The following is a 23,606-nucleotide window of genomic DNA, read 5'->3' as shown; positions in this document are numbered from 1 at the left end:
TTCTGCTTCCTAATTTGTCCTGGACATGCAATAAAGTTCCTAAACCACCTAAATGCAGAGGTTAGGTGCTTTGGACAATCAAAATGTCCATCTCTTACTGCTGTCAGAAGGGTGAGGAAGGGATAGGCTGAGAATGCTTTGACCCTGTATCCCACTTCTGTTTCCTTCAGCAAATACACTGTTCTGTTGTACCTCCTCCCCAAAATGGGCAAATATGAATAAATTGAATCCCAAGTGTCCTAGAAAGAAGTTTCCAATAATTTAAATGTAAAAAATAAATGAATGCCTGCTTCCTTCCCATTTCAGAAACGTACTTGTCCTTCAGTTTGGTTTTAAAGTTAATGTTCAGCCTTCTTTTTTTATAAAATGAACCTAATTCTTAATCTAATATTAATGCCTATTGATCATATTCTGAAGGAATACTGGCTTCTCCCCTTGTTTTAGCTTGCAAGATAGCTTTGAATGCATCAACCAGGATCCTAGTCTGGGAAAGCTGAGCTCCAATCAGAATGGTTTGGGAACCTGTCGCAGTGGAAGTAATTTAGGTAAATATTTCCAGGTTCTGTGTCTTTCTGACAACACGAGGCCATCTGTTCATTCAGTTTGGGCTTTTTTTTTTTTTCCCAGTACATCACCTCCTTGGGTTTTTTTACCTTTTATTTGGCTTGGTTTTTTTGGGTTTTTTTTTTTTTTTTTCATTTTTTCCATTTTCTCTACGTTGCTTTTGTTTCCTAGGTGTGTTACAGCTGTGTAGCAGCAAACTGCTGCAGGGTGTGTCTGAAGGAGGTCCCCTCCGGCTCATCCGCAGTGCTTCTTTCTTTGCAGGTTTGTGTGGAATGCCAGCCACAGTGTGACCCATCCATATGCACACACAAATCCAGCTCCTTCTGAATCTTTGCAGGACATGCATAATTAGTCTCTAGAAACAGAGGGCTGAAATAGTGACAACAGGTGTATCTGGTATATACTTCAAAATATGTGTTCTGAAAAGATGGCTATGCTAAATTACTGTGTTTTGTTTTAAAGATATTTTATGCAGTCTTTTAAAGATGAATTAGCCCTTATGTTTCTTAGAGAACTTATGTTTCCTGGCTTGGTGCTGGTTTCTTGCTAACATGCAGGTGTCTTGCTGGTGTACAGCTTTTTCTTCTCTGATCTCTTGCTACTTTTTAATTTGGTGGCAGACGTTCAAAATTTTTGAGCTAAATTTGGGAAGCTTTAAAGGTTTTTTTCCTTAATAAATATTAATTTCTTTAATTCTCAAAACTTTAGACTGCATAAAGTCTCTTTTTACAGGCAGAATGATGATCCATGCAGGTGGGTAGATCTCAGGCCTAATTACTTTTGTTAATTGCAAAAATGTGAACTGAAATACCAATGCAGTTTCTTCACAGCCTTTGCAAATCTTGCATGCTCTACAATTTGAGTTACTCTGCACTACTAACACTTCGATGTAATCTGACAAAGACTGAGTATTTCTTATTGTGAGGCTTTGTGGACAGTAAATCTCAGCTCAGCAAGTGAAACAGAAGCTTTTAATGGACCTTGTGCTAGACTATTTCATTCTGATCTTAAGCTGTGTCAAAGGACAATCTTGCATACTCAGGGTTTATCAAGAGTGATGAGGATACCACCAGCCCTCACTTTCAAAGTATATCTGATTTCTGATAATGCAGACTGCATTCATATTCTTAAGCTCCTTAGAAATGTTTTCACTTTTGGGCAAATAACCTTCCTGGGATAACATGATACTCAGCACAGGCTACTGTTTGCTGCCACCTCTCTTCACACCATACTGATTTGAGCAACAGTACGGGATGTAATTTTTTTGGTGAATGACCTTTAAACTTAAACTTTTTTTTAAATGCTGACAAATAGTATGATGAATTATGTAATATTTTCTATTGATCTGCTCTGTTTGTTTTAGCGCACAGCACACCTGTTGATATGCCTAGCAGAGGACAAAACGAGGACAGAGACAGCGGCATTGCTCGGTCAGGTATCTGCTGTCTATCTTGTTTGCCTGCTTTTGTAATTGTTACAATTCTTGACTGCAGTGATTCACCTGAAATATAGACACCTCATGACCTGTAAATCCATAATTGTTTTTATCTGCTAGGTGGTTTGCCTTCTGCATTTGCCCCAAGCCTTTATGCAAAAATATTTGCAATTATATTCTTTGTTTACAGCCACCATGTTCTGGGCTCTTAACCAGTTTATAATTTGGAGGAAGAACTGGTTGGAGCCTTTACTAGAGCAAATGAAGAGAAATGGCTTTTTACACTGAATAGGAAAATGAAGACCAGAAGTCATCCTGTCTATTGTAATGGAAGTGCAACAACTGGTGGGAGAGAACACTTTTAATGAGAATAAGATACATTTTAGTATGTTTAAGTAAGGACGATCTCCTACTTTATAACAAATGAATGTTCTCAAGCAGCAAGATTTAAAATAAATAATTGTCTCTCCTGTTGCAAGTGAGTTGTGTGAAAAAGACCAGAAAGCAAGAGCAATATTTGTGAAAAATTATTGTTAGAGTATGAAGAAAAATATTTAACCAGCACTCTTTGTGATTCATTGTATGTGGGGTTTCTTGCTTTCCTCGTAGCATCTCTGAGCAGTCTACTGGTTACTCCTTTACCATCTCCAAGCTCTTCATCGTCATCTTCTAGCAGCTATCAACGTCGCTGGCTCCGAAGTCAGACAACCAGTTTAGAGAATGGAATTGTTCCAAGATGGTGAGTGTAGTACCTTTCTTCTTACAACAAGTGTTTGAGAGCTTAAGCCTCCCTTCTTTAAAAGCACAAACCCTGTTATTAAATGTTCTCGACTCAGTCTATCTTCTGTGCGTGTTACATAAGATTGCCAATATAAAAAAAGATGAAGTTTTGGCTGAACGTGAACTTCAAAGCCCAATTTGGAATATAATTGTTTTTATTGAATACATAGGCTGTGTATTAATAAGGTGTGAATTTATAGGCTGTGTATGAAACCATATTCTGAAAAATAAATTAAATTGTTTCTGAAGGAGCAGAGCATCCTGTTGAGATGAAAGGGACTGTAACAGCACTGCTGCCATAATGGCTTTATACTATGATGAAGTCTGACCAGTGAGCAGTTAGAGAAATTTTGGAGTAATAGCCCATGACGACTCTCTTGGCTGGTACAGGATGTTCCTGATGTGACTTCTGCCAAAACAGGAAGAAAAAAAAGCTGTGATCAAAAAGCTTGGCTTCTGTTTTGGAATTTTATTAGCTTTTGTAGCTCAGTGGCATAACAAAGCGTGGAATGCAGCAGACTTTTCATAGCTAATAAGCAAATTCTTCCCTTGTCATTTGCAAAATAGCAAATGGTTCTTGATTATCCTCTCTCTGTACTCATCCACCTGTACCCAGAGACAGAGTGGAATTAGTGGAGACCTACAAGAAATTCATACTATTTGGCCTCTCTCCCTTTTCAGTTAAGAGAAGCATAAAAGCTGCCAGTTAAAATATGTAGTCAGTAAAAAATAAAAATTAAACCTCATTTGAAAAGCTTTCCCTAGTGTAAATCAACACTTGCAGCATTTTTTCTAGATATTCTTAGTGAATAATTTTTAACATGAAGAATTGTGCCATGGTACTAAAGTAGCAGTTGTGCTGTCTAAATCACACTTGCAGTTCAGAGTAAACTGGTTGCTTTAAGTAAACTGGAGTACTTTTTACTAAAGAAAAAATGCTGAGAGCAGCCCATGTAAAAAAGGTTAAAACATCTAGGGTAAGATCATTTCAGCCCAGCTTAAGAAGCAGCCAAATTTTCACAAATATAAGTTTCTGCCAAGTGTTCTGAAAGCTACAAATTGTCTAGAGGAAAAATCCTCTTTGGGCTGTTTATTTGCTGTCCAGAGCAGGGTTGTTGGTTTTTTCCCCCACTGGAGAACCAGTGCTGGGGAAAGATACTGGAAACAGCACATAATTATTTTTACTGTCTAGAATTATTCTTGAACTGAGATTCTTTCTAAGCCAAAAGGCCTCTTCAGATACTTGTTTTCTGGTTATTTGCTAGAGAAACAGTAGGCTTCTGGTTGAATGCTTCAGTGCCACAGAGTTTGCACCCCAGGTTGTTACAGCCAAGATTCTACAGTCTCTTTGACTGATGTTTTAGGCCAATAGCTCAAAGAAATTGAGATGTCTAGTTGGAACTCCACAAAGTCGATTGGCAAGCAAGCTAGATTAGCAGTTTTGTTGAAAAGGCTTCTCTCTGAGACCTAAATTCCTCAATTTCTGTTCCTGGGAAGCTGTACAAAAGCTTGTGATGTTTCTTAGATGCTGACTGACCATCCTTTCCTGACTTCCTTGGGAATTTCTGTCTCTGTATGCAAGTTCCCGAAGTTCAGATGAGGTTATGTTTATGTCTGGAACTCTGTTTTCCCACAAGCTGTTTTTTTGCTGTTGTTTAATTGTCTGTTTTATCCTGTGTTCATGGACTCATACCTCTGTGATGAGAATTTTTTGTATATTTAACTTTGTCAAACCAATTAAACTGTAAACTAAGTATTTTTAGAACGGACTAAGAATGAATGCTTAGCCCTGAGTCTTTCCTTTTGTTAATTGCTTCATAGTGTTCTATAAATACTACAGATTCCATTTCAAGATACTTCTGATATGAAAAGACTTCAAACTTTTAATTACCATTCACTGGTATTTCAGTCTTAACTTAAAAGAAACTCTAAAACCAAGCTATTTCCAGATCAGTGCTGCTCAGAATGTCTCTATGGCTTTTTTGTATTTTTACCCTTTTCTCCTATAATTTCTCAGTAGATTAACACCCATTATTCAGTTGAAATTTCTTACAACAGACATTTTTTCCATACTATTTTACTTATTTATGTATACACATTATATTTATATATATATATGGTGTTCTTTTCAGTTAAATTGATCAAGATCTTTAAGCAAGAAAAAATAATAATTTTTTAAGTCAGCAGTATCAATATCTAGTGCTGCAAGGCTAGTATTTATAGAAGAACATGGTGAGGGATTTGTCACCCTTTTGTATAATCACAGTAAAAATTATGCTGGGCTGAGACTTGTGGGTATCATCCAAATCAGTTGCCTGTGCCAAGCAGTAGCTTGGAATTTACATCAGGTGTCTGTGGAACTTGACTCTTGAGTAAGTCTTGAAAAACTCCAAGGATAGAGATTCCACAGCCTTTCTGGACACTGCCATCCCCTTGACTGACCATTTTCCCCCCATTTGACATTAACTGCAAACTCACTAAAGGTGTGTTTTGGTCCACAGGCCAGGCTCATAATCAAAACATTGAGCAGTATTGATCCTAGTAGCAACCCATGTGTAATATTGAGAAGAGACAATTGTTGAAAGAAATGTGGCAGCACTCTCAAGGAAACAAGCAGAACATGGGGAAATAATAATGGTTGTAAAATAGCCACTGGATGGGTATTTTTTTTTCTTTCTGGTATTATTTTATAGTTTTAAGCAGAAAACAAATCTTTCTAAGCTAAAGTCTACACAATTTTGAGCTGGGCAAACATGTGTTTGTAGGCATTAAGTTTGTGTTTTTACAGTAATTACTGGATGGTGACATTTTGTCTTCAGTTAAAATAGAAAGTTTTATTTTGTATGCAAACATCCACCTTAAGATGCCAGAACAATATAAATAGTATAGGTTATATGTTTCCCAACTTCCCTCATGAGCAACAGTCCAGATTCAAGAGCATCATAGATATGCAGCTGAGCACCCAGAGAGGAGCTCAAGTGCTGGATGCAGTTCACAGCTCCAAAGTTACCTTTAAGCTTTTCTGGTTGTGATTTTGTGTGATGTATCTCTGGTCCCTTTTCTTCGTCTCCCTCAAAGTTAAATCTAGGAGGGAATCTATTAGTTCTGTTTCACAGGAAAGTGTTCACACCAGGCCTCTCTGGGGATTGTCTTCTTCCTATTTGAACAAGCACAGGACTTATCCATCAAAATGTCAGGCATCCTCTGTTCAGAAACATGTGACAGCAAAGCCTTATGTAGTCAGTCAAAGGAGTTCTACAAATGAGTTACCTTCTACTAAATAGAGAGCTATGGATAGAAGCTGAATTCTCTCTCAGTACACAGGTAACTTTCCTAACAAATCTGTCTTACAGGTCCACTGAAGAAATGTTTAGTATGGCTGATGAAAGCTGCAGCTCCAATCCTGCAATGGTTCGGAGGAAAAAAATTGCAATCAGCATCATCTTTTCTCTGCCTGAAAAAGAAGAAGCTCAGAGAAACTTCCAGGATTTCTTTTTCTCTCACTTTCCTCTTTTTGAGTCTCACATGAACAAGCTGAAATATGCGATAGAAAAGGTACAGAATACTAATTTGGCATAATGTGGAAAAATGTCAATCAGAATGAAGTATTCTAGAATCTGATAGATGAAGAGTGGGAGAAGGTGCGTGGTTTCAAGCTTGCCTCCCTCCTTACACATGCAGTCTTGAGCTTGAGCCCAGAGTAGGAACTCAGCATTTGCTGAAAGAGGTGCAGTTTCTTTTCTAGACAGAATTAGAATGGAGAGTTTTATGCTATGGGTGGTTTTTCCTTCGTTCTTGCCATATTTCACTCTGAGGTTTTCTTGACTCCCTAGAGACTGTGGAAATGATGGAACTCTGTCCTTTCATGCAGTGTCTGAAAGAGAGACACAAAATATTTGTGTCTTGCTGTTGTCTTCTCAGAAATGTTCTCTCCCCTTGTCCAGTACTAGGGCTTGGTCTCCTATGAGCTGGAGGGAGGTTGGCATTTGTTGCTATCCTGAGTGGCTGTATAGGACTGGGGCTAGATCTTAGTTATTTTGACATGTTAATGAAGTTTAAAAAGATGAAGAATGTGAATCCTTTAAGCAGCTGTTTTGTGTCTTTAACTCTTAATCAAGGCCATGATCTCATGTAGAAAAATAGCAGAATCCAGCCAGAGAGTGCAGGTTTATATCAGCCGTGTCATGGATGCCCTGGGAGAATTCAGGTGAGTTGATGGAATTCCAAATTACAAGGAGAGCACTTTTCATGCCCCATGAAAGATATTTGTCACTTCTAGTTATAAGCAACTGAATGTAAGGTCTTGTATTTTAGATAGTCTTGCAGTTAGTGTGAATGAATTTTCTGCATTGGTTGTTGGGGAAATGTTTTCAGAAAACTTTAGCAAACCAGCTCAGCCATTTTCCAAATGAGAATGAAAGTAGTTCTGTTGCACTCATGTGTTCCTGGGATTGTCAGTTAAAGTCTAAACATGTCATCAAGAGCTGGCTTCTGCTGATGACTGTACAGTTGGGTGGATTGATGTACTCAGACAGATAGATGTGTCTACTCCTGGTCATGGATGTTGAACAATGTAACTGGCAAGAAAGTTGCAGTCAAATGCTCTCTTTTCTGTACTTGAGAAATGAAGGAATGGTCAAAGGCTAAGAAAGTCAGCCCAGGAGAGAGAGAAGGCTTTAATGGAATGGAGGTTCTGTAATATCTGGAATGTGGAATCAAATCTGTGTAATGAATATAATGGGTTCTTCTTCCCCTCAAATTTATTTCTGAATGGTTTCACTGAATAAAATTCACATGGGAATGCAAAAAAGGGAAGCCAAATATGTAATTCATACGAACATACTGGGTTACTGATAATATAAATTGAACAGACCAGTGTTCTGAACACTAGTAATTACTGGAAGAGTAAAAACTCTTCCAGTTTGTTTAGTCTCCTAGATCTTACCAAAAAAAGCAGCGAATTATAATCTGGACAACAGAAGAGGAAAGGGGCTACTTATGTTTATTTGCAGCATTGAGATGTGCGCGTTAACACTGACTTTTTGGGACTTTTGTTTGGGCAGAGTTACCATCTGGAACCTATATTCTGTTCCAAGGATTGCAGAGCCTGTGTGGCTTAATATGATGTCCAGCACCCTGGAAAAGAATCAGCTATGCCAGCGTTTTCTTAAAGAATTTACCTTTCTGATAGAACAGATCAACAAAAATCAGTAAGCTTCCCCCACTCCCTTTTTTTTTTTAAGAAAAAGCTTTTGTGCTTCCCAGTGCGAAGGACTTAATGGGGTGTTTTTTTGCTGGTGTTACTTTGGACATACTTTTTTAAACTTTTTTTCCCTCCTAGGTTCTTTGCTGCTTTGCTGACCGCAGTGCTGACGTATCACCTGGCGTGGGTCCCCACAGTGATGCCCGTTGACCATCCTCCCATCAAGGCCTTCTCTGAGAAGCGCACATCCCAGTCTGTCAACATGCTGGCAAAATCCCACCCATATAACCCTCTCTGGGCACAGCTGGGTCAGTATGATTTGGAAAGCTTCAGATTTTTCTATGACAAGCACCTTTGTGCATCCACCCCTTTTAGATAAGGGCTGCTTGTAGTCCAGGTCATGTTTCCTCCTACTAACAGGTGTCTTTTGCCTGATTAATCAGAGAATTTGGAGGCCTATTTGCATATCCTGCTTTTTATTCTTGTTCCTTGTTGACATCCTCTGTTACACTGTCTGGTTAACTTGTTATAGAGGTATTAAGATGGTGCTCTGAATGGTCTGAGCAGTTTGGGAAAAAACAAGACGAAATAGACTGGATTGAGAGGAGTTACCTGGGCCTTGGAGGCCCTTTGTAGTTGAAATTGGCTACCTCCCTTTGTCTCTTTCTCACATAGCTAGAATAGAGAGCAGGGCAATAGATTAGAAGTCTGGCAACTGGCAGTAGCTCCATTCACTTCCTGTTACATGAATGGGCTTGGGGCAAGATTTTTTTCTAGGCTCTGTGCCTCAGGCTGGTCTCTGACAAATTTTATAGCTTGTAAATTATCTTGATACAAGGGACTAGATAACTGATGTCAAGTGAGTAGGTGAATGAAAGCTCAGAAAGTAATTCTGTCAGTGGTAAATATTTGAAAATTCCTCCCCTTCTTGGCAGCAGATGAAAATCTGACGTCAGACAGCCCTTCACTTTAGCTGATGTACTCTATTGCCATGTAAAATAACACACGTGCACACTGAGGCAATGATGTGACTTAACTCTGTGATGCTGGTGCTGTCTCTTCCTGATTGTCTCAGGCTTCTTTTTCTCAGTAACCTCTATGAAAGATTTGCTCCTTTGGCCATGTAGTTGTCATGAATTGTTTCCTGGTTTAAGATGTCATTTAAACATTGTGCAGAGGTTAGACTGAAGAGGAAATTAGAAGTGTGTTCATGGTGTTGAGGACGGAGCCAGGCCTGGAGTTACAAGAACCAGCTGGACTGGAGGCGTAAGCTCAGTAGTAGCTCTTGTGGTCGCTCCCAGGAGTCACCACTGGTGACTAGTCAAGAGTCTGTTTCTCTTTTTGTCCTGCCAAGTTCTCAGTGCCTGAACTCAAAATGCTCTCTGATTTTGTTTCATTCTTATAAAGCCCAAAAAGCTGTTACTGTTGTGGTTGCAAAAGCTGATTGTGAAAGGGAGATGTTGCCCTCTGCTGGCCCTCTTCTTTAGGAAGAGGGAAGAAAAACAAAAAATCAAGTCTTGGTGCTTAAAAATGGAAATGACAGGATTTTGATGTACCTGTCTTCTCACCTTTAGACCTGTATTTTCATTACATATTAAATATCAACTGCAATTATGTACTAATACAATTGTAAGTCCCTCTGTCATGAGGACATACTGTCTCTTAAACACCAGCTTCAATCTAATGGTATTAACAAGTATTAGGGCTTTTTTGAGATCATGATTTTGACTTGTACTGTCTTATTAGTATTTATATAAAAGCCAATTGTGCAAATGAACATGAAGCCTGAATCTGATTTCCATAGCAACTCTGCTCAACTCAGAAGTAAAACAATATATTCCAGTTTCATTTCAATATTGCTTGTCCTTGTGACCTACCAGCCTTTTAGATTAATTGAGGCGTCTGAAGGACTGAATGAATTTGCTGGCTTGTTAGGATCTGGGCTTGGTTGCAAGGGTGTCCCTAACTGAAGGAGAAAAGCACCACTGATGTTACCTACCACCCAGGAGCCTCTCCAGTGCATCACTGGCATCATGAGAAATGGCAGGTCTTAGCAGGGGAGACAGTAAGAGCCATGGAATTATGGTCTCATTGATCCTTGTTTTTAGGAATGGAGTTGGGAGCCTTATTCCTTTTATGTTCTGTGTAATGAGGAGGAGGCTGGACATAAATGTGCTCTTGGGGTTTTTTTTTTTTTTTGCTGTGTTAGTGTCGAAACCAGAGCCCCCCTTGCCCTTGGAAGAAGCCTTTCTGAAGCTCTGTTTGTAACTCTTAATGTAGTGTTGCTTCTTGAGGTCTAGTACAAAATCCTGATGGCAAGCTCTGTCCAGAACAAGATTTGAGCAGCCCAGAGGAAGGATTTAGCACCTGAAAGCAGTTTGATAGATTAGCAGGTAGCTGATGAAGCCTCAAGGTAGAGAAGCCTACTTTGCACACTTCAGGTAGCTGCAGAAAATTGAGCATTTGCTGGCTGTCTCCCATGACATAGATTGGTTAACCAAAGACAGCTTTGTGAGTGTGCTCTGTTGGGTGTCATGTGAAGACAACTAGGTTAACTCATCCTAGAAATAGACACTTGTTTGAGTTGGCTGATCTTTTACCAATAGGGCATGTGAGCATTCCCTTATTGGCTATCTATGTTTACTTCTCCCAGAACTCTGGAGTAGGAGCCCTTTGGCTGATAGATGATTATAAGCAGCTGGAAGATAATTGCCACTCTCCCAAAGAAGTATGTTGAGAGTAGGATATGTCCAACCTTAGTTCTGTTAAAAAAGCAGTTATTCAGGATAAATAGCAAATAAATCATTCTTAGGAAGACTCAGATGATGATGAAGATGTAGTAGTGCCTACCTTTCGTATTGCAATTGTATTTTGATTTTCTGCTTCTTCACTCCCCCTGCCAAAGTTAAATGCTCATGTGAGTGAGGTTGGCTCCCACATACACAGCACGTGCCTTGCTCAATAAGGTAGTTATGTGCTTCTTTTTTCTGAACCTCATTTATTGAGCTAATATTTATTTATTTTTTTCTTTTTTGATATCTTAGTCCTGAAAAACATAATTAAGATTTTATTTGTGTAAAAATGCCTGTGTTTAATAGAAAGTCACTGGACTAACACAGAAAAATTTTCATGTGAAAGAAAATTAGTAGAAAAATAGAAAATAATATAGCTGGCTTCAGAGTTTTGCTGGACATACATTCTTCTTTGCCCCCTCTTGTGTCAGTTTCCAGGTGACAATGTCTTGTAAGCAGAGTGTAAATTAAATCTTAGTGCCTCTTAACAGAAAGAAAATGAGCAATAGCAGCTGATTCCTCACAAAAGCCCTTCTGGACAAAAGCCAGGCCTAAGAAGCATTAGGTGACTTCCTTTGTTACTCTTTGTTTTAAGACTTTTATGAAATCACTGTGGAAGAAATTAACTGTCTAATTGTGTCCATAGTAAGTACTGTTTCAAACTGTGTTTAACTTGAACAGTATAAGTTATATCACAATGCAACATAAACCTGTGAAATTTTTGCTTTCCTGTGCAGGTGATCTCTACGGTGCCATAGGCTCTCCAGTTAGACTGACTCGGACTGTGATTGTTGGGAAGCGCAAGGAGCTGGTGCAGCGCTTGCTCTATGTTCTAACTTACTTCATCCGGTGCTCTGAGCTGCAGGAAAATCAGCTGACCTGGAGTGAGAAGGCCGGGGAAGGAGAGCAGGTGCTAAATGGAAGCAAGATCACAACTGCGCTAGAAAAGGGAGAGGTAGAGGAATCTGATTATGTGGTTGTCACTGTTAAAAATGACCCTGCTCTTGTGCCTCCAATCCTACCTCCAAAGAATGATGGAAGTAAGAACAACAGTACCGCAGAGTGGGTGCATGAACCAGAAAGCACTCAGGCAGTCCCAGTCTCTTCAAAAGAAAAGAGGGAAGCAATAGAAAAGGCAAGTCAGACGTCTGAAACATCTGTTGACTGTCTAACTGGCAGTTTCTGTAGAGGAGCAGCTGATGGTAGGAAAAGAACTGTCACTGATACAGGAATCATATCCCACCACTCTGAAGCATCATCTAAATTAGAGGATGTAATGGATACAAAGAAGAACAAGAACCAGAATGAGAGAAAAGTGGAGAAGCAGTTTTCTAGTAGGTCATGTGCTGTACCTTGTCCTGAAAGGTCTGGCCACAGGACTTCACACTTGGAAAAGGTCACATTCCAGATTGGAAGTTCAGCATCACCAGAGTCAGACTTAGAAACTCATAGAAGAGAAATGGAAGAAAATCTGAAGACGTTAATTAAACATCCTGAGGTGATACATTGTGCCTCAAGTTCCACAAGTCTGACTGTGGATGCTTCTCAGAATCAAGACAGTTGTGAAGCTGCCTTTATCAGTAAACATAATGTTTGTTATGCACAAATCCCACCGTGTGAGGAGAAGGAAAGTATACTTAACCAACATATGGAAAGTAAAGGAACTGAAGTGAATTTAATTAATTCAATATCTAGTGAAGTGCTTTTGCCCACAGATAACATAGAAACTGTAAAATTGCCAAACATGAAAGAAAATAGAACTTTATGCTCTGGCAATCTGGAGAACTATTCTTCTGACTGTGTAGAAGCAGATTCTGCTGTCAAACAGGATTCCTCTAAAGTAGGTGCTAAAGATGTCCCCTATGGGGATTCTGGAAGGAAAACCTCCTTCAGAGTTGAAGGGGACATTCCAAGGAATGAGAGTTCAGACAGTGCTCTTGGAGCTAGTGATGAAGAAGGTGATTGTTGTATCCCTGATGAAATGCATCATGATAACATCAGCAAACGGCTTGAGGAATTTGCAGAAGTGGAACTTCCTTTGCCAAGGTAAAGAAGTCTCATTAATTTAGAACTAAATGGAGTCAAAAGCTGTAGCTACTTTAGAGTTGTTTAAAGTTTCAAGTCTGAAGTCTTCTGGGAGCCTGACTAAGTTCCTTGCAAACAAATCAGTAGCAGACAGTGATGTAGTTAGAATTCTTGTAAGCAGATTTGGCAGAAAGGAAACATAGCAGATTTAATAAAGTTTTATAGCAAAGGTATATTTCAAATGCCTAAAAAAGGTGATCAAACTTTATATGTAAGCTGACTGAAACATTTAGTGTAGACATGTAGATAGAACATCTGAGGACAAGCAAAACTTTACTTAAAAAGATAACTGTTTAGATTTGACATAATTCTTAAATGAAGTACAAATTTGGAATAAACATGGGCACGCTGTTTGAAAATTTTTGAGCATTCCAGGTGCATATGGAGTTTGATGGTGCTTAAGGTCAGTTTCTAGACTTACCTTCAGCAAGAGAATTGAAGAAAACTCGAATTTAGCAAAACTGTAAGCTGCACAACATGGAGCCCATATATCCCACAAACTCCAGTGCATATAAATTTTCTTATGTGCAAGTTTGAGGAAATCCATACACGGTTAAATTTTAGCTTTTAAAATTCTTGTTTCAAGGAGCAGCAGTGGATGTTTACTTTTGTGGACATTTATGTATACTTGTAGTACAACTGTTGATTAATATTTGCAGTAGAAAGAGAGACTTTGCATTCATGTAAAATCTGAATGCAGGTTGTCAAGCAAAATCTTACCTGCTTTGTATTTCTGTATTTCAGGTCAAATACCATCAGCAGTCAATGTGTGAAAAACTTTGGAAGATCACTTCTGGGTGGTTACTGTCATACATATATACCTGATCTAGTGCTGCATGGAATAAATAATGATGAAAAACTCAAGCAGTGTCTACTAGCAGATCTACTTCATGCAATGCACGTGAGTTGAAGTGCTGAGTCAGGGTTGTGATATTACTGAAATCTACAGAAGTAGGTTATTTCAGTAGGTGACTTTTTTTATTTACCTGTTCTGAACAGCCACAACTGCCATGTCTGCCTTTTTGAAAGATGTAAGCCCTTCATTTACTATATGCAATGCTTGTTTATGCAAAAATCATGTGCTTTCCTTATTACTTTTAAGGCTTCTCTTCCAAGATTAACACAAGGAAGATTGTTTGCAACTTCAAGTTACAAACAAGGAAAAGAACCCTTGAGCTGCTTCTCTTTTCCATCACAATAGCAGACAAAATTACCTGCATTTCAGAAAAGTTATATGCAAGTTGAAACATCTTATTTTGCTACTTAGTGGCATGTGTTGCAGGTGAGGTAAAGTCATGTTGAGGCCTGCGTGATGCTAGTCTGTAGCAGAAATTACTGACTACAGAAGATAGTTGTATATAGATAAGAAATTTGCTGTGTTCTTTTTCCACTGTAAGTACTCCTACATTATAAAATTTATAACTAAGCTTTCACTGGAATAACTGTGTGACCTCAGTGTGCAATTTAAAATGCTTATCTAGTGATTGTCAGCAGCTTCTCTCTGTAGCAAGGATGATTCTGCTGGCATGACTGCATGTACTATCCAGAGCAGTGATGTGTGTGTCTGTCTGTTCCTTAAGGAACACCAGATTGGTCTGGTGTGATAGTGGGGCTCTTCTTTGGTGGATGACAAGTGGGCCATGAGCTTGCACAGCTCTTGCTGCCAGGAGAGCCAGTGCTCTCCTGGTGTGCCTAGCAAGAGCGTTCTAGCTGGTCAGGGGAGGTGAACCTGCCCCTCTACTCACCTCTAGTGAGGTCACATCTGGAGTGCTGTGTCCACTCCTGGGCTCCACAGGTCAAGAAGGATGAGGAGCTACTGGAGAGAGTCCAGTGGAGAGCCTCAAAGATCATTGGGGATCTAGAACATCTCTCTTCTCAGAGGAGACTAGACTGAGAGGGGATCTCATTGATGCATATTAATATCCTAAAGGCAGGTGTCACGAGAGTGGTGCTCAGCAACAGGACAAGGAGCAATGGCCATAAACTAAAGCACAAGAAGTTCCACCTGAGCAAGTTCCACCTTCTGAGGAAGAACTTTATGTTGAGGGTGGCAGAGCACTGGAGCCAGCTGCTCAGGGAGGTCATGGAATCTTCCTCTCTAGAGACATTCAAAACCTGCCTGGCCTTGTTCCTGTGTCACCTGCTCTGGGGGACACTGCCTTGGCAAGGAGTTGGATTAGAGGATCTCCAGAAGGTCCCCTCCTCCTCACTTTTCTGTTATACCCTTCTTGGTTGTGCATAGTAAAATCCCTCACATATCTCTGAAACGTTGAATGTACTTTCACCATACTGGATCAGTGTAATTATTACACTCTTCATTTTGAAAGAAACTAATCTCTCCAGGGTAGGGGGAATACATGAAGAAAAATAAAATTGAGTAGTGACTTTCAGGCACTAATGAAAATGAAATGTCTCAATCAAATTGGCAGATGCAGTGCTGCTGAATGCTGAATGTAAATCTTGTCACTGTCTTGTCATTTTTTGAGATGCCTTTGGTCCCCTAATGGACAAAAAAATGCATTGAATCACTTCCTTATTTGCTACATCAGTGTGTAAAAGTAGAATATCAAACTGAGCTGTGGAAATGTATATGAAAGTATCACATAATTGTATTTTGTTTCTGTTGCAGCATCCAGTGCTAGATGAGCCCATAGCAGAAGCTGTCTGCATTATTGCAGACACAGATAAATGGAATGTACAAGTAGCTACAAGCCAGAGGAAGATGATGGACAGTGTGAAGTTAGGCAAGGATGTTCTGGTTTCAAGTCAAGTATCCAGTCTGTTGCAGTCTATTTTACAGCTTTACAAACTGAACGTCCCAGCTGACTTTGTAAGTATTTCTTTATTGAAGGCTGAAGCTAATGGAAATTGCTTAGCTCAGATAGCAAGCATAGAGTTCTGTAACTGTGTTGCAATATCAATGGACTAAAGCCTGATATAGTGCAGAGCTGTTACAACATGTTGAAAAGAATCCATGCTGCAGTCCAGTAATGGATACCAATGGGAACCAAGTTGGTTCTGGCAAACAACTTCCTATTTTTGGAGTTTCTATTCAACTCTGTCATGTTGCATACTCCCTATGCCACAGCATCCTTTCCTGTCCTCATTTGTAGTGGAGTTCATCAGAGCAAATCAGTAATGCTGGTTTTGCTGATTACAACGAAATTACCCCCAAGTCTGACTGCAATAACTGTAGTTCAATTTTTAGCACATGATTATTGGTGAGGGGAGATGGAGGGGTTTTTCAGTAGTCACCCCTTTTCTAATTAACAGAATTGATTTGTCCTTCAGCAGATAGTTTTGAGAAATTCTCTAGGAGTCTTGTGTAATGACTGTGCCAGCAGATGGAAGAGGAAGATAGAGCTAAACACTAACAGCTCTAAATAGTATTAGTTGGCACTGTTTTGGGTTAAATTGGTGGTATTGATTACACCAAGTTCTTCAAGTCAAATACTAGGTAAAATATGTGGGTACATTTTTGAGTGTTTTCTCTGGATTCTTCTGGGCATTGAAAAATACACGACTGTGGTTGAAATTGTATCTTAACACTTGCACAGTCACACCTTAAATCCTGGCATTTTTAAACTGAGTAGTTGATTTTGCAACTGAAGTGTTCTTTTCAGTGTTTCCTTAGGATTTGTATATGCAGTTTCTATAAGCCTTGTGTGGTTTGGGAGGTGTCTGGAGGCAGAATGATTTTCGGGGGTTTTTATTTCCTTTTTCTTACAAAAAGGAACTGTGCAGTGACAGTGCTTGTTGTTTGTAAATTTTTTATCGTTTGTGTTAGAAATACTTTGATCCTACTGTCAGGAGATTTTGCAACTCTGCTAAAACAACATCAGTGCATGGAAGCCAAGTGTTCCTAAACTCCAGGAGAAGTATGACATTTTCATAGTAGTATTTCTATTGATTTAAATTTGGATAGAAACATATGCATTGATGTACTCATATCAATCAGAAATGACCACAGTGCAGTATGTTTGAAGCTTCCTTTAGGAGTGCAAATCTCTTTACATGCAGTTACTGTTCAGATGAGTAAGTATTTTTGCAGTTTTGTGGTACCAACAAAAAACAACCCAGTTTGAGACCAGATGAAAAGCAAGTGGTAATATCTTTATTTTACCACTTCAGACTGATAGTTGTGCTGCAGAAAGCTTTGCAGTATGCCCTGGTGAGAGGAAAGTGCTGGTTGCAACTGCTGCATTTTAGCAAAAGTTTTACCTGCATCTTTAAGCTCACTTTAAGCTACTCTTCTATTTTTACAAGTTACTTGACTTTTTGTCCATTTGGTCGATGAGTAAAACTGCAGAGGATGCTAATATATAAGAAAAAAACCAAAACTTGTGGACACTGAACAACATGGGTTAATGTACCGAGCCTGTGGGCAGAAACATCTTTTGATTCTTTGCTGGTGTTCAGAAGGAGCAGATCATATGATGTAAACAACCCTTCTTTTAAAATAATGTGGGATTCTTCCTCACTTGCTTCCTCATAACTTCAAAAAAAAAAAAATCCATAATCCTTAACACAAATACTGGAATTGAAACAGATTGAACTGCTACTTTGTGAATCATCTGCATGCCCCCCATAACCACTGAGAAAGTGCTCATAGGCTTTTTGCATGAGGGTCACCTGTAATGGAAAAGATAAGAGTGCTTGCTTCCCTTTTGGCCAGAATCAGAAGTGTTACGATTATAATGATTTGAATAAAAATTTGCTTGAAGCAAATTGATCAAGCTATTGTCAAAAACCTTCTGCCTTTCCTCCATTGGTGGCAGTGGTTTTACTCTACTACCATGAAAGCACATTTTTTAAAATGCCTCTTTATTTTCCATTATTAAGACTTGATATTAGCTCATTGAAAGAATAATTAAACATCTTCATCGTGCTTCAGATGATCAGAAAAATGCATCTTAGGCTGCCTACAAGCCTGAGTCTTTTTTTTCTCATTAGTTTTTTAATTAACAAAACTGGTCTCACTTCTAATACTTAGGGTTTTCATTCAGCTCCAGCACATGGGATGATGGCCTGAAGCTATTTGCTGCTACTGTTTCTAATTGCTGTCTGTGCCTGCTGGATGATTATATGTTTGATAATGTGGGGTTCTGTATTGCTTCCTGCTTTCATCTCCTGATTTCAGAGAGCTGACCTAATTTAACTTTTTTGAAGTGGTCATCCCTGTGAAAAGAAGGAATATATCAAATTGAATGTACCTTTGTCCTACAACAAAATACCTGATAAGACTTCCTACCTACTCAGCTTGTGAAGACATGCTGCCTGCTGACCTTGTCTTGCCAGAATAACCCCTCTCTCTCCTTGAAGCCAAGGTTCATCTGCTCTCTTGTAGTTGGTATATGAGAAATTGCCATGAATCACATGACTGTATTTAAAAATAATATGCATTTCTAGCATTCCACTACTGGAATGGAATGATTAAACTGATGTTTCAACTTGAACTATTACCTTTTGGCAATCAGCATCAAATGTTTAAGCAATTTTAAACTAGAAGTACTTAGGAATTATGAAAACAAATGCCTAAAATGGATTTGTAACTTAGTTGCTATAGAAAAGCAGTCAGCAAAAGAGTTATAATTCTGTTACCAGTAAGGTACCGGTGTCTTCCACATCTTGAGTCTTAGTTTCTTGAATGGCACTAGAGCCTTAGAGCTAGAATGATCATTTTAGAAACTGTTGTTTAAACGAAGTCTTTCAGAAAAATAGTACTAACTTACAACAAAGGCATCTTGATCCAAGAATACTACCTTAATTCTTAGTAAGATATCTTGAGTTGTTTTGAACCTCATTAAAACTGTTTAAGTTGGCAGAAATGCAGTGGTGTGAGTGGAAATAGAAGTGCAGTTTATGCAACAAAATTGCTGCCCAGGAGAGCTGGAATGCCCCATTTCTATGAGGGGTTTCCTCTTTGTGGAGTAGTGTAACTTTTTTTAAGTTTATAGCACAATTGTAATAAATCCAATTGCATCTTCTAGATTTTGGAGTGGAGGCTTAGTTTATCTTCTGAGGTAGAAGGTAAAGCGATGTGCTTAGATTTCTGTAATATTTGCATGTGGTTGCAAAAGGTGTTCTGAGCTTTGTGGTCTGTGTTTGCAGTGCATAATGCATCTTGAGGATAGACTGCAAGAGATGTATCTCAAAAGCAAAATGCTTTCAGAATATCTGCGAGGACATACAAGAGTGCATGTAAAAGAACTAGGAATTGTATTGGGGTGAGTATTGCAGGTATCAGTCTTAAGCAATGGCAAAAGCTGGGGCAATTATTTTTCCTTTTCTTTTGAGTGTTGACAGCTTGTTCTCATGAGAATTTGCTTCATATTTAACACTTCTCTTTCATGGGCCTAATAAGTTGCAAAAATGGCTCTACTGAGCTATCTCAAAATCAGGAGAAGACATTTATACAGCAACAACAAAATACTTGTCATTTTTAAATCTTCAGAATTAAGAGAGTTTGGATTTTGGTCATTAGTGAGTTATCCAAGCATTTGTACACACTCTTCTGTTGTGATCTCCTTAATGAGAACTTCATCCCAACAAATACTTTGGAATGAAAAATTCCATTCCAATTTTTGGAATGAAAAGGGTGCATTTGTACTTAAGTGACGAGGGTCTCAAAGATCAGGTGTAGATAAATAAACAGGTGTCCTGTTCAGCAGCTGTCTTCTAATAATAGTACTGGATTGGCATATAACCTTTAGGGAGCTGCCTGCTGACAGCAGAAAAGGGGGAAGTAGTAAATACACTTTCTCAAGATGTTTTTTGACACTGTAGCTTAAATCTAACTTATCTTTTTCCAGACTGTTTGAGATTTCATACTCAGAAATGCAGCTGTAAATAGTGAAACAGTGAAATAAGTACTTTTCTCTGTGTGCGTGTATGTGTCAAATATATATAAATATGTACACACATCCTGGCCTCTGAGCAGCTTCACATTTGGAAGTAGTTGGAAACTGACCATTGCACTTGAGAGACATTCCTTGAACTGTTATTGCATAATATTAAATTCAAATTTTGGTCTTTTTTTTTGGCAAGAAAGTGCTACTATGTAGGAAACTGAGTTATATTCAAAACCTGAAATGCATAATCTTCCATAAGCTGATACTTAGTACTTTGTTAAACTGGGTTTATTGGAGCCTACTCACTGGTAAGGCTACAAGCTGAGGCTTAGGGTTTAGTAAATACATAAAAGATCTTTTATTTAAACCAGAAAAGATTATATAGCACAGAATGTAATGCTGCTTGCTGTCTTTTGATTTAAGTGCTAATCTACTTCTTGGTTTTAAACATTATTTACTTACCTTTACTGGTAGTACATGATTATTGACAGTAAATAATAATTAAACTATGAACTTAGTAATGGCAAGACACTTCCAGTTTCTTTAAAGTGGATGAAAAGTATCATCTTGTATTTCTCTTGTGAAAAATGACTGTATATTATTTTAAAGGCTGTCTTTTTTTTTTTAATTTCTAGGATTGAATCCAATGACTTGCCTTTGTTGGCTGCTATAGCAAGTACTCATTCCCCATATGTTGCTCAAATACTCTTATAAATTAAATTCTCAGGATAGTCATTCCCTAAAAGTACAGTTATGAAAATGGGAATGTTGAATGAAGAACAGAGGTGCCAAACACTGGTAAAGGGGAGCACTGATGAAAGCAGGTGATGACTGTACGTTCTGCCACCTTCCGATCCTGATTTCAGCCGGATGCTTTATCGGAGGACTTCAGTTTACATAACACAAAAGGCATTCAGGTTTTTCTTACAATCTCACTTCTGACTTAAATCAAGAGACTGCATCCTTGCATTTTATTTTTATTCAAAGGACAAAAGTTAACACTATGTGGCAGACCGGGTGCTGCCATCCAAAACGCTGCTCAAAACCATGAAGTACCAGTTAAAAGAACAAGTGGGTTAGAATGGATTTTGTAATACTATGCTTGTGAGTGTGGTGTGGTGTATGTCTCTTTGCTGGGGAGGAGGAGGAGGAGTAGCTGTTAACTCTGTATATAGCATTCCTATACAAAAGTGTATTTGGTGGGACATGATTTTCTTGCAGAACATACGTGTGGTTTTGTATAGTAGAAGTGATGGGCTCAAAACAAGGAACTTGGATTCAGCAGCCAGATGTCATGTGGGAATGGAGGTGTGTGTGAGCTTGATGTGACTTTTCCATTTAAGGACAAGAGGTTGAGAGCTGTGGCTTGCTTCTGTTTTAATGAGGAGGCATTCTAATGGGCCCATGGCTGCAAGTGGAATGGAATGGACATCCGAGAGAGGGATTTTGTGGGAAAGCCTTATGGAACTTCTGCTACAAGTTTACATTTGTTGCTGATGCAACTTCAGTAACTGTTGATTTGCTGTATGACTGTGGTCCTGGGAACTAAACTTGTCTTGGTGTCATCAAGTATTGCTATCTCCAAGGAGTATGAATTTGGAAAACTTGTGAACGATGCCAGTGCTATGAGCATGTGTCCGTGTGCACATACACCAAACAATTGGCACAAACTGAAGACAATCGTATTGGGGAAATACAAGATATCAAACAACCCCCACCAAACCTTTAGTCAAAAGTATTACTTTTTTCCAGCTATGAGTTGTCACTCTGAGTAGGAATAGAACAGGAACGTTGTTTGAAGTAAAATGAAATGTGGGGGCAAACCCCAATATTTGATATTACTCTGAATGTTTGCAATTACCCTTTTTGATTCTACAGAAATCTTGAACTATCATCCAGGTGCCTTTCCTTACTAGATTATCTACTCTGACACCAGAAACTACTTCTCCACTAGTTGATACTGGCCTTTGGTGTTTCTAGAAAGCAAAATAAAATTTTGTACTTCACTGTTTTCACGTGGTTGATTAAAATGAATGTAAAAAATACCTTTTTTTGCATAAAGCACTGTTAAGCTGGATATGAAAATATGGACCAGACTGAGGAGAGAACAAAGGATCAAAACATGCTCAAATGGAAAACTCAATGTTGGACTGTTCCGTTGTGAGCCACTGTGAATACGGTGTCTGAAACTGTCATCTTGCAAGCAAATTTCTGGCAACACAATTGCTTGAAAATAGTGAATTCTAAAAAGAAACTCCTGGTCACCAGTTGTGAGTTCTCCTTGTTGGTGGTTACAGATTTTTAACACTGAAGGGACACACTTTTATTAAAAGTGTTTTTATTTCCTACTACCTTGATGTTTGGACTTTTCTACAGTAAACTTTCAATTATTTGAAATAATGAAATGTGCTTATTGTGAATTGTTTAAATGTGATGGGGTTTTATTAACCTTGTGTTGCTTTTTGAGGGAAATAGGTAGACTGGCCTACTGTGAAAAGAGGTTGTTTCCACGTGGAGGGATACTTAATATTCTGATACAACACTTCTTAAGCTGTTCCTTCTATGCTGGTTTTCTGACCTGACATTCCAAATATTTCTTTTATTGCTTTTCATATTTCTCCCTAGTGTTCTGCCTAAAAAGGCTAAAATCTTTCTATGGTTCAGGTTTTTTTCTGCTGCTTTATAGCTAAGCAAACTTTTCATATCTTTGGTCTGTGAATCCTATCTGCTGGAAAGTAAATTTACCTCTGCATATGGCTTTTAGCAGATACCACTTTCTGTTTCACAAGGTTAAAACAAGGAGCGAACCATAGAGCAAGTCATGTATTCCTAAACTGCCCTCTTGGTGGAGAATGTGTGTGTGCATGTGTAAGACTATGAAACTGCTTCTCTGAGTGTATATAGAAATCCTCTTGTACTTTCTCTATTTCATGTCACTCTTAAATAGTAGCTGACATCATTTAAAGTCAGTCCAGTTCTTTTAAAGTGGGGGTTTTATCTGAACAGACTCTGACAGTTCTACAAAGAAATATATGCTAACTTAAAGATGTGCTTTTGTTGTCACAGGGTTTACTAAAGAGGACAGAGATCTGCAGGCATTCAGTGAATTCAAGATTAATACCATAATCAATAATAGACCTGATTTTACCACATGAAATGTTAAAAAGAAAATAAATCTGCAAGACATCAGTTAACTTTATAGTGGCATGTGAGCTGATGGTCAAAAGCACTTGAATTTTCTTCAGCCCAGGCTAAAACTTTATAGTTCTTGCTGCTTTCTCTAACATTTTGCTGCTCTTCAGAAATTACACGTTGAACTATTTTATTCTCAGTTTTAGTTTTGGGGGAAAGAAAATTCAAAATGAAAGCCCTTTATTACCTTTAAAAGGCTTTAGACTAATGAAAGCTAATTACATATTTCCCCTCCACCAAATGTACTACCTCAGTTGACAGGATTCCACTTTCTAGGGCTTTTTTTTGACTCGAAGTCTTTAACTTGTTTTTGGTAGCATCTTGATGTTCATGTAAATTGGTGTGGCATGACAGGGCAGTAAGTATTTACAGATGTGTTTTTTAGACATTTTTAGGGCATGTTTCTGGTTTTACTTTAATAGGATGAAAAGTGATATGAATGTACAGCTGTGTTGAAAATTGATAATGTAGCTTAATTTTCAAATATTCCAAAGTTGTTTTTATCAGTATTATGTAGGTTTTTGTAAACTGAAAAACATACTTTCTTGGTTAGGTGGGAGTGCACAGTCTTTCCAAAATCCCACATAAATGCAGTTTACACACTGAAATTTAAAGAATGTATGCTGTTTTCAGGCAAGACTAAACATAGGGGAGGAATGAACAGCTAAATTGTAGAATTTAATTGAAATGAATTCTTGAACCCC

General features: G+C 38.4%; 1 protein-coding gene across 1 annotated transcript in view; it reads left to right on the top strand.

Moving 5' to 3' along the window:
• FNIP2 (folliculin interacting protein 2) overlaps positions 1-22,884 on the top strand; it is a 48,692-nt gene extending 25,808 nt beyond the window's left edge. Inside the window, exons 6-17 of the mRNA XM_054292717.1 lie at positions 445-545; positions 1,928-1,999; positions 2,609-2,738; positions 6,133-6,334; positions 6,898-6,986; positions 7,843-7,989; positions 8,121-8,290; positions 11,512-12,820; positions 13,604-13,760; positions 15,489-15,689; positions 18,971-19,086; positions 20,346-22,884. Of these exons, the coding sequence (XP_054148692.1) occupies positions 445-545; positions 1,928-1,999; positions 2,609-2,738; positions 6,133-6,334; positions 6,898-6,986; positions 7,843-7,989; positions 8,121-8,290; positions 11,512-12,820; positions 13,604-13,760; positions 15,489-15,689; positions 18,971-19,086; positions 20,346-20,424 (2,773 nt within the window). The 3' untranslated portion in view covers positions 20,425-22,884. The remainder of the gene's footprint in view (positions 1-444; positions 546-1,927; positions 2,000-2,608; positions 2,739-6,132; positions 6,335-6,897; positions 6,987-7,842; positions 7,990-8,120; positions 8,291-11,511; positions 12,821-13,603; positions 13,761-15,488; positions 15,690-18,970; positions 19,087-20,345) is intronic.
• The last annotated feature ends 722 nt before the right edge of the window (positions 22,885-23,606 follow it).

The sequence above is a fragment of the Melozone crissalis genome, unplaced genomic scaffold (assembly GCF_028551555.1).
Source record: "Melozone crissalis strain CALT ecotype California unplaced genomic scaffold, PUWL_Pcris_2 ptg000006l_1, whole genome shotgun sequence".
NCBI classification, from domain to species: Eukaryota; Metazoa; Chordata; class Aves; order Passeriformes; family Passerellidae; genus Melozone; species Melozone crissalis.
The sequence above is the reverse complement of the archived record's forward strand: the minus strand, read 5'-3'. Positions and strand labels throughout refer to the sequence as shown.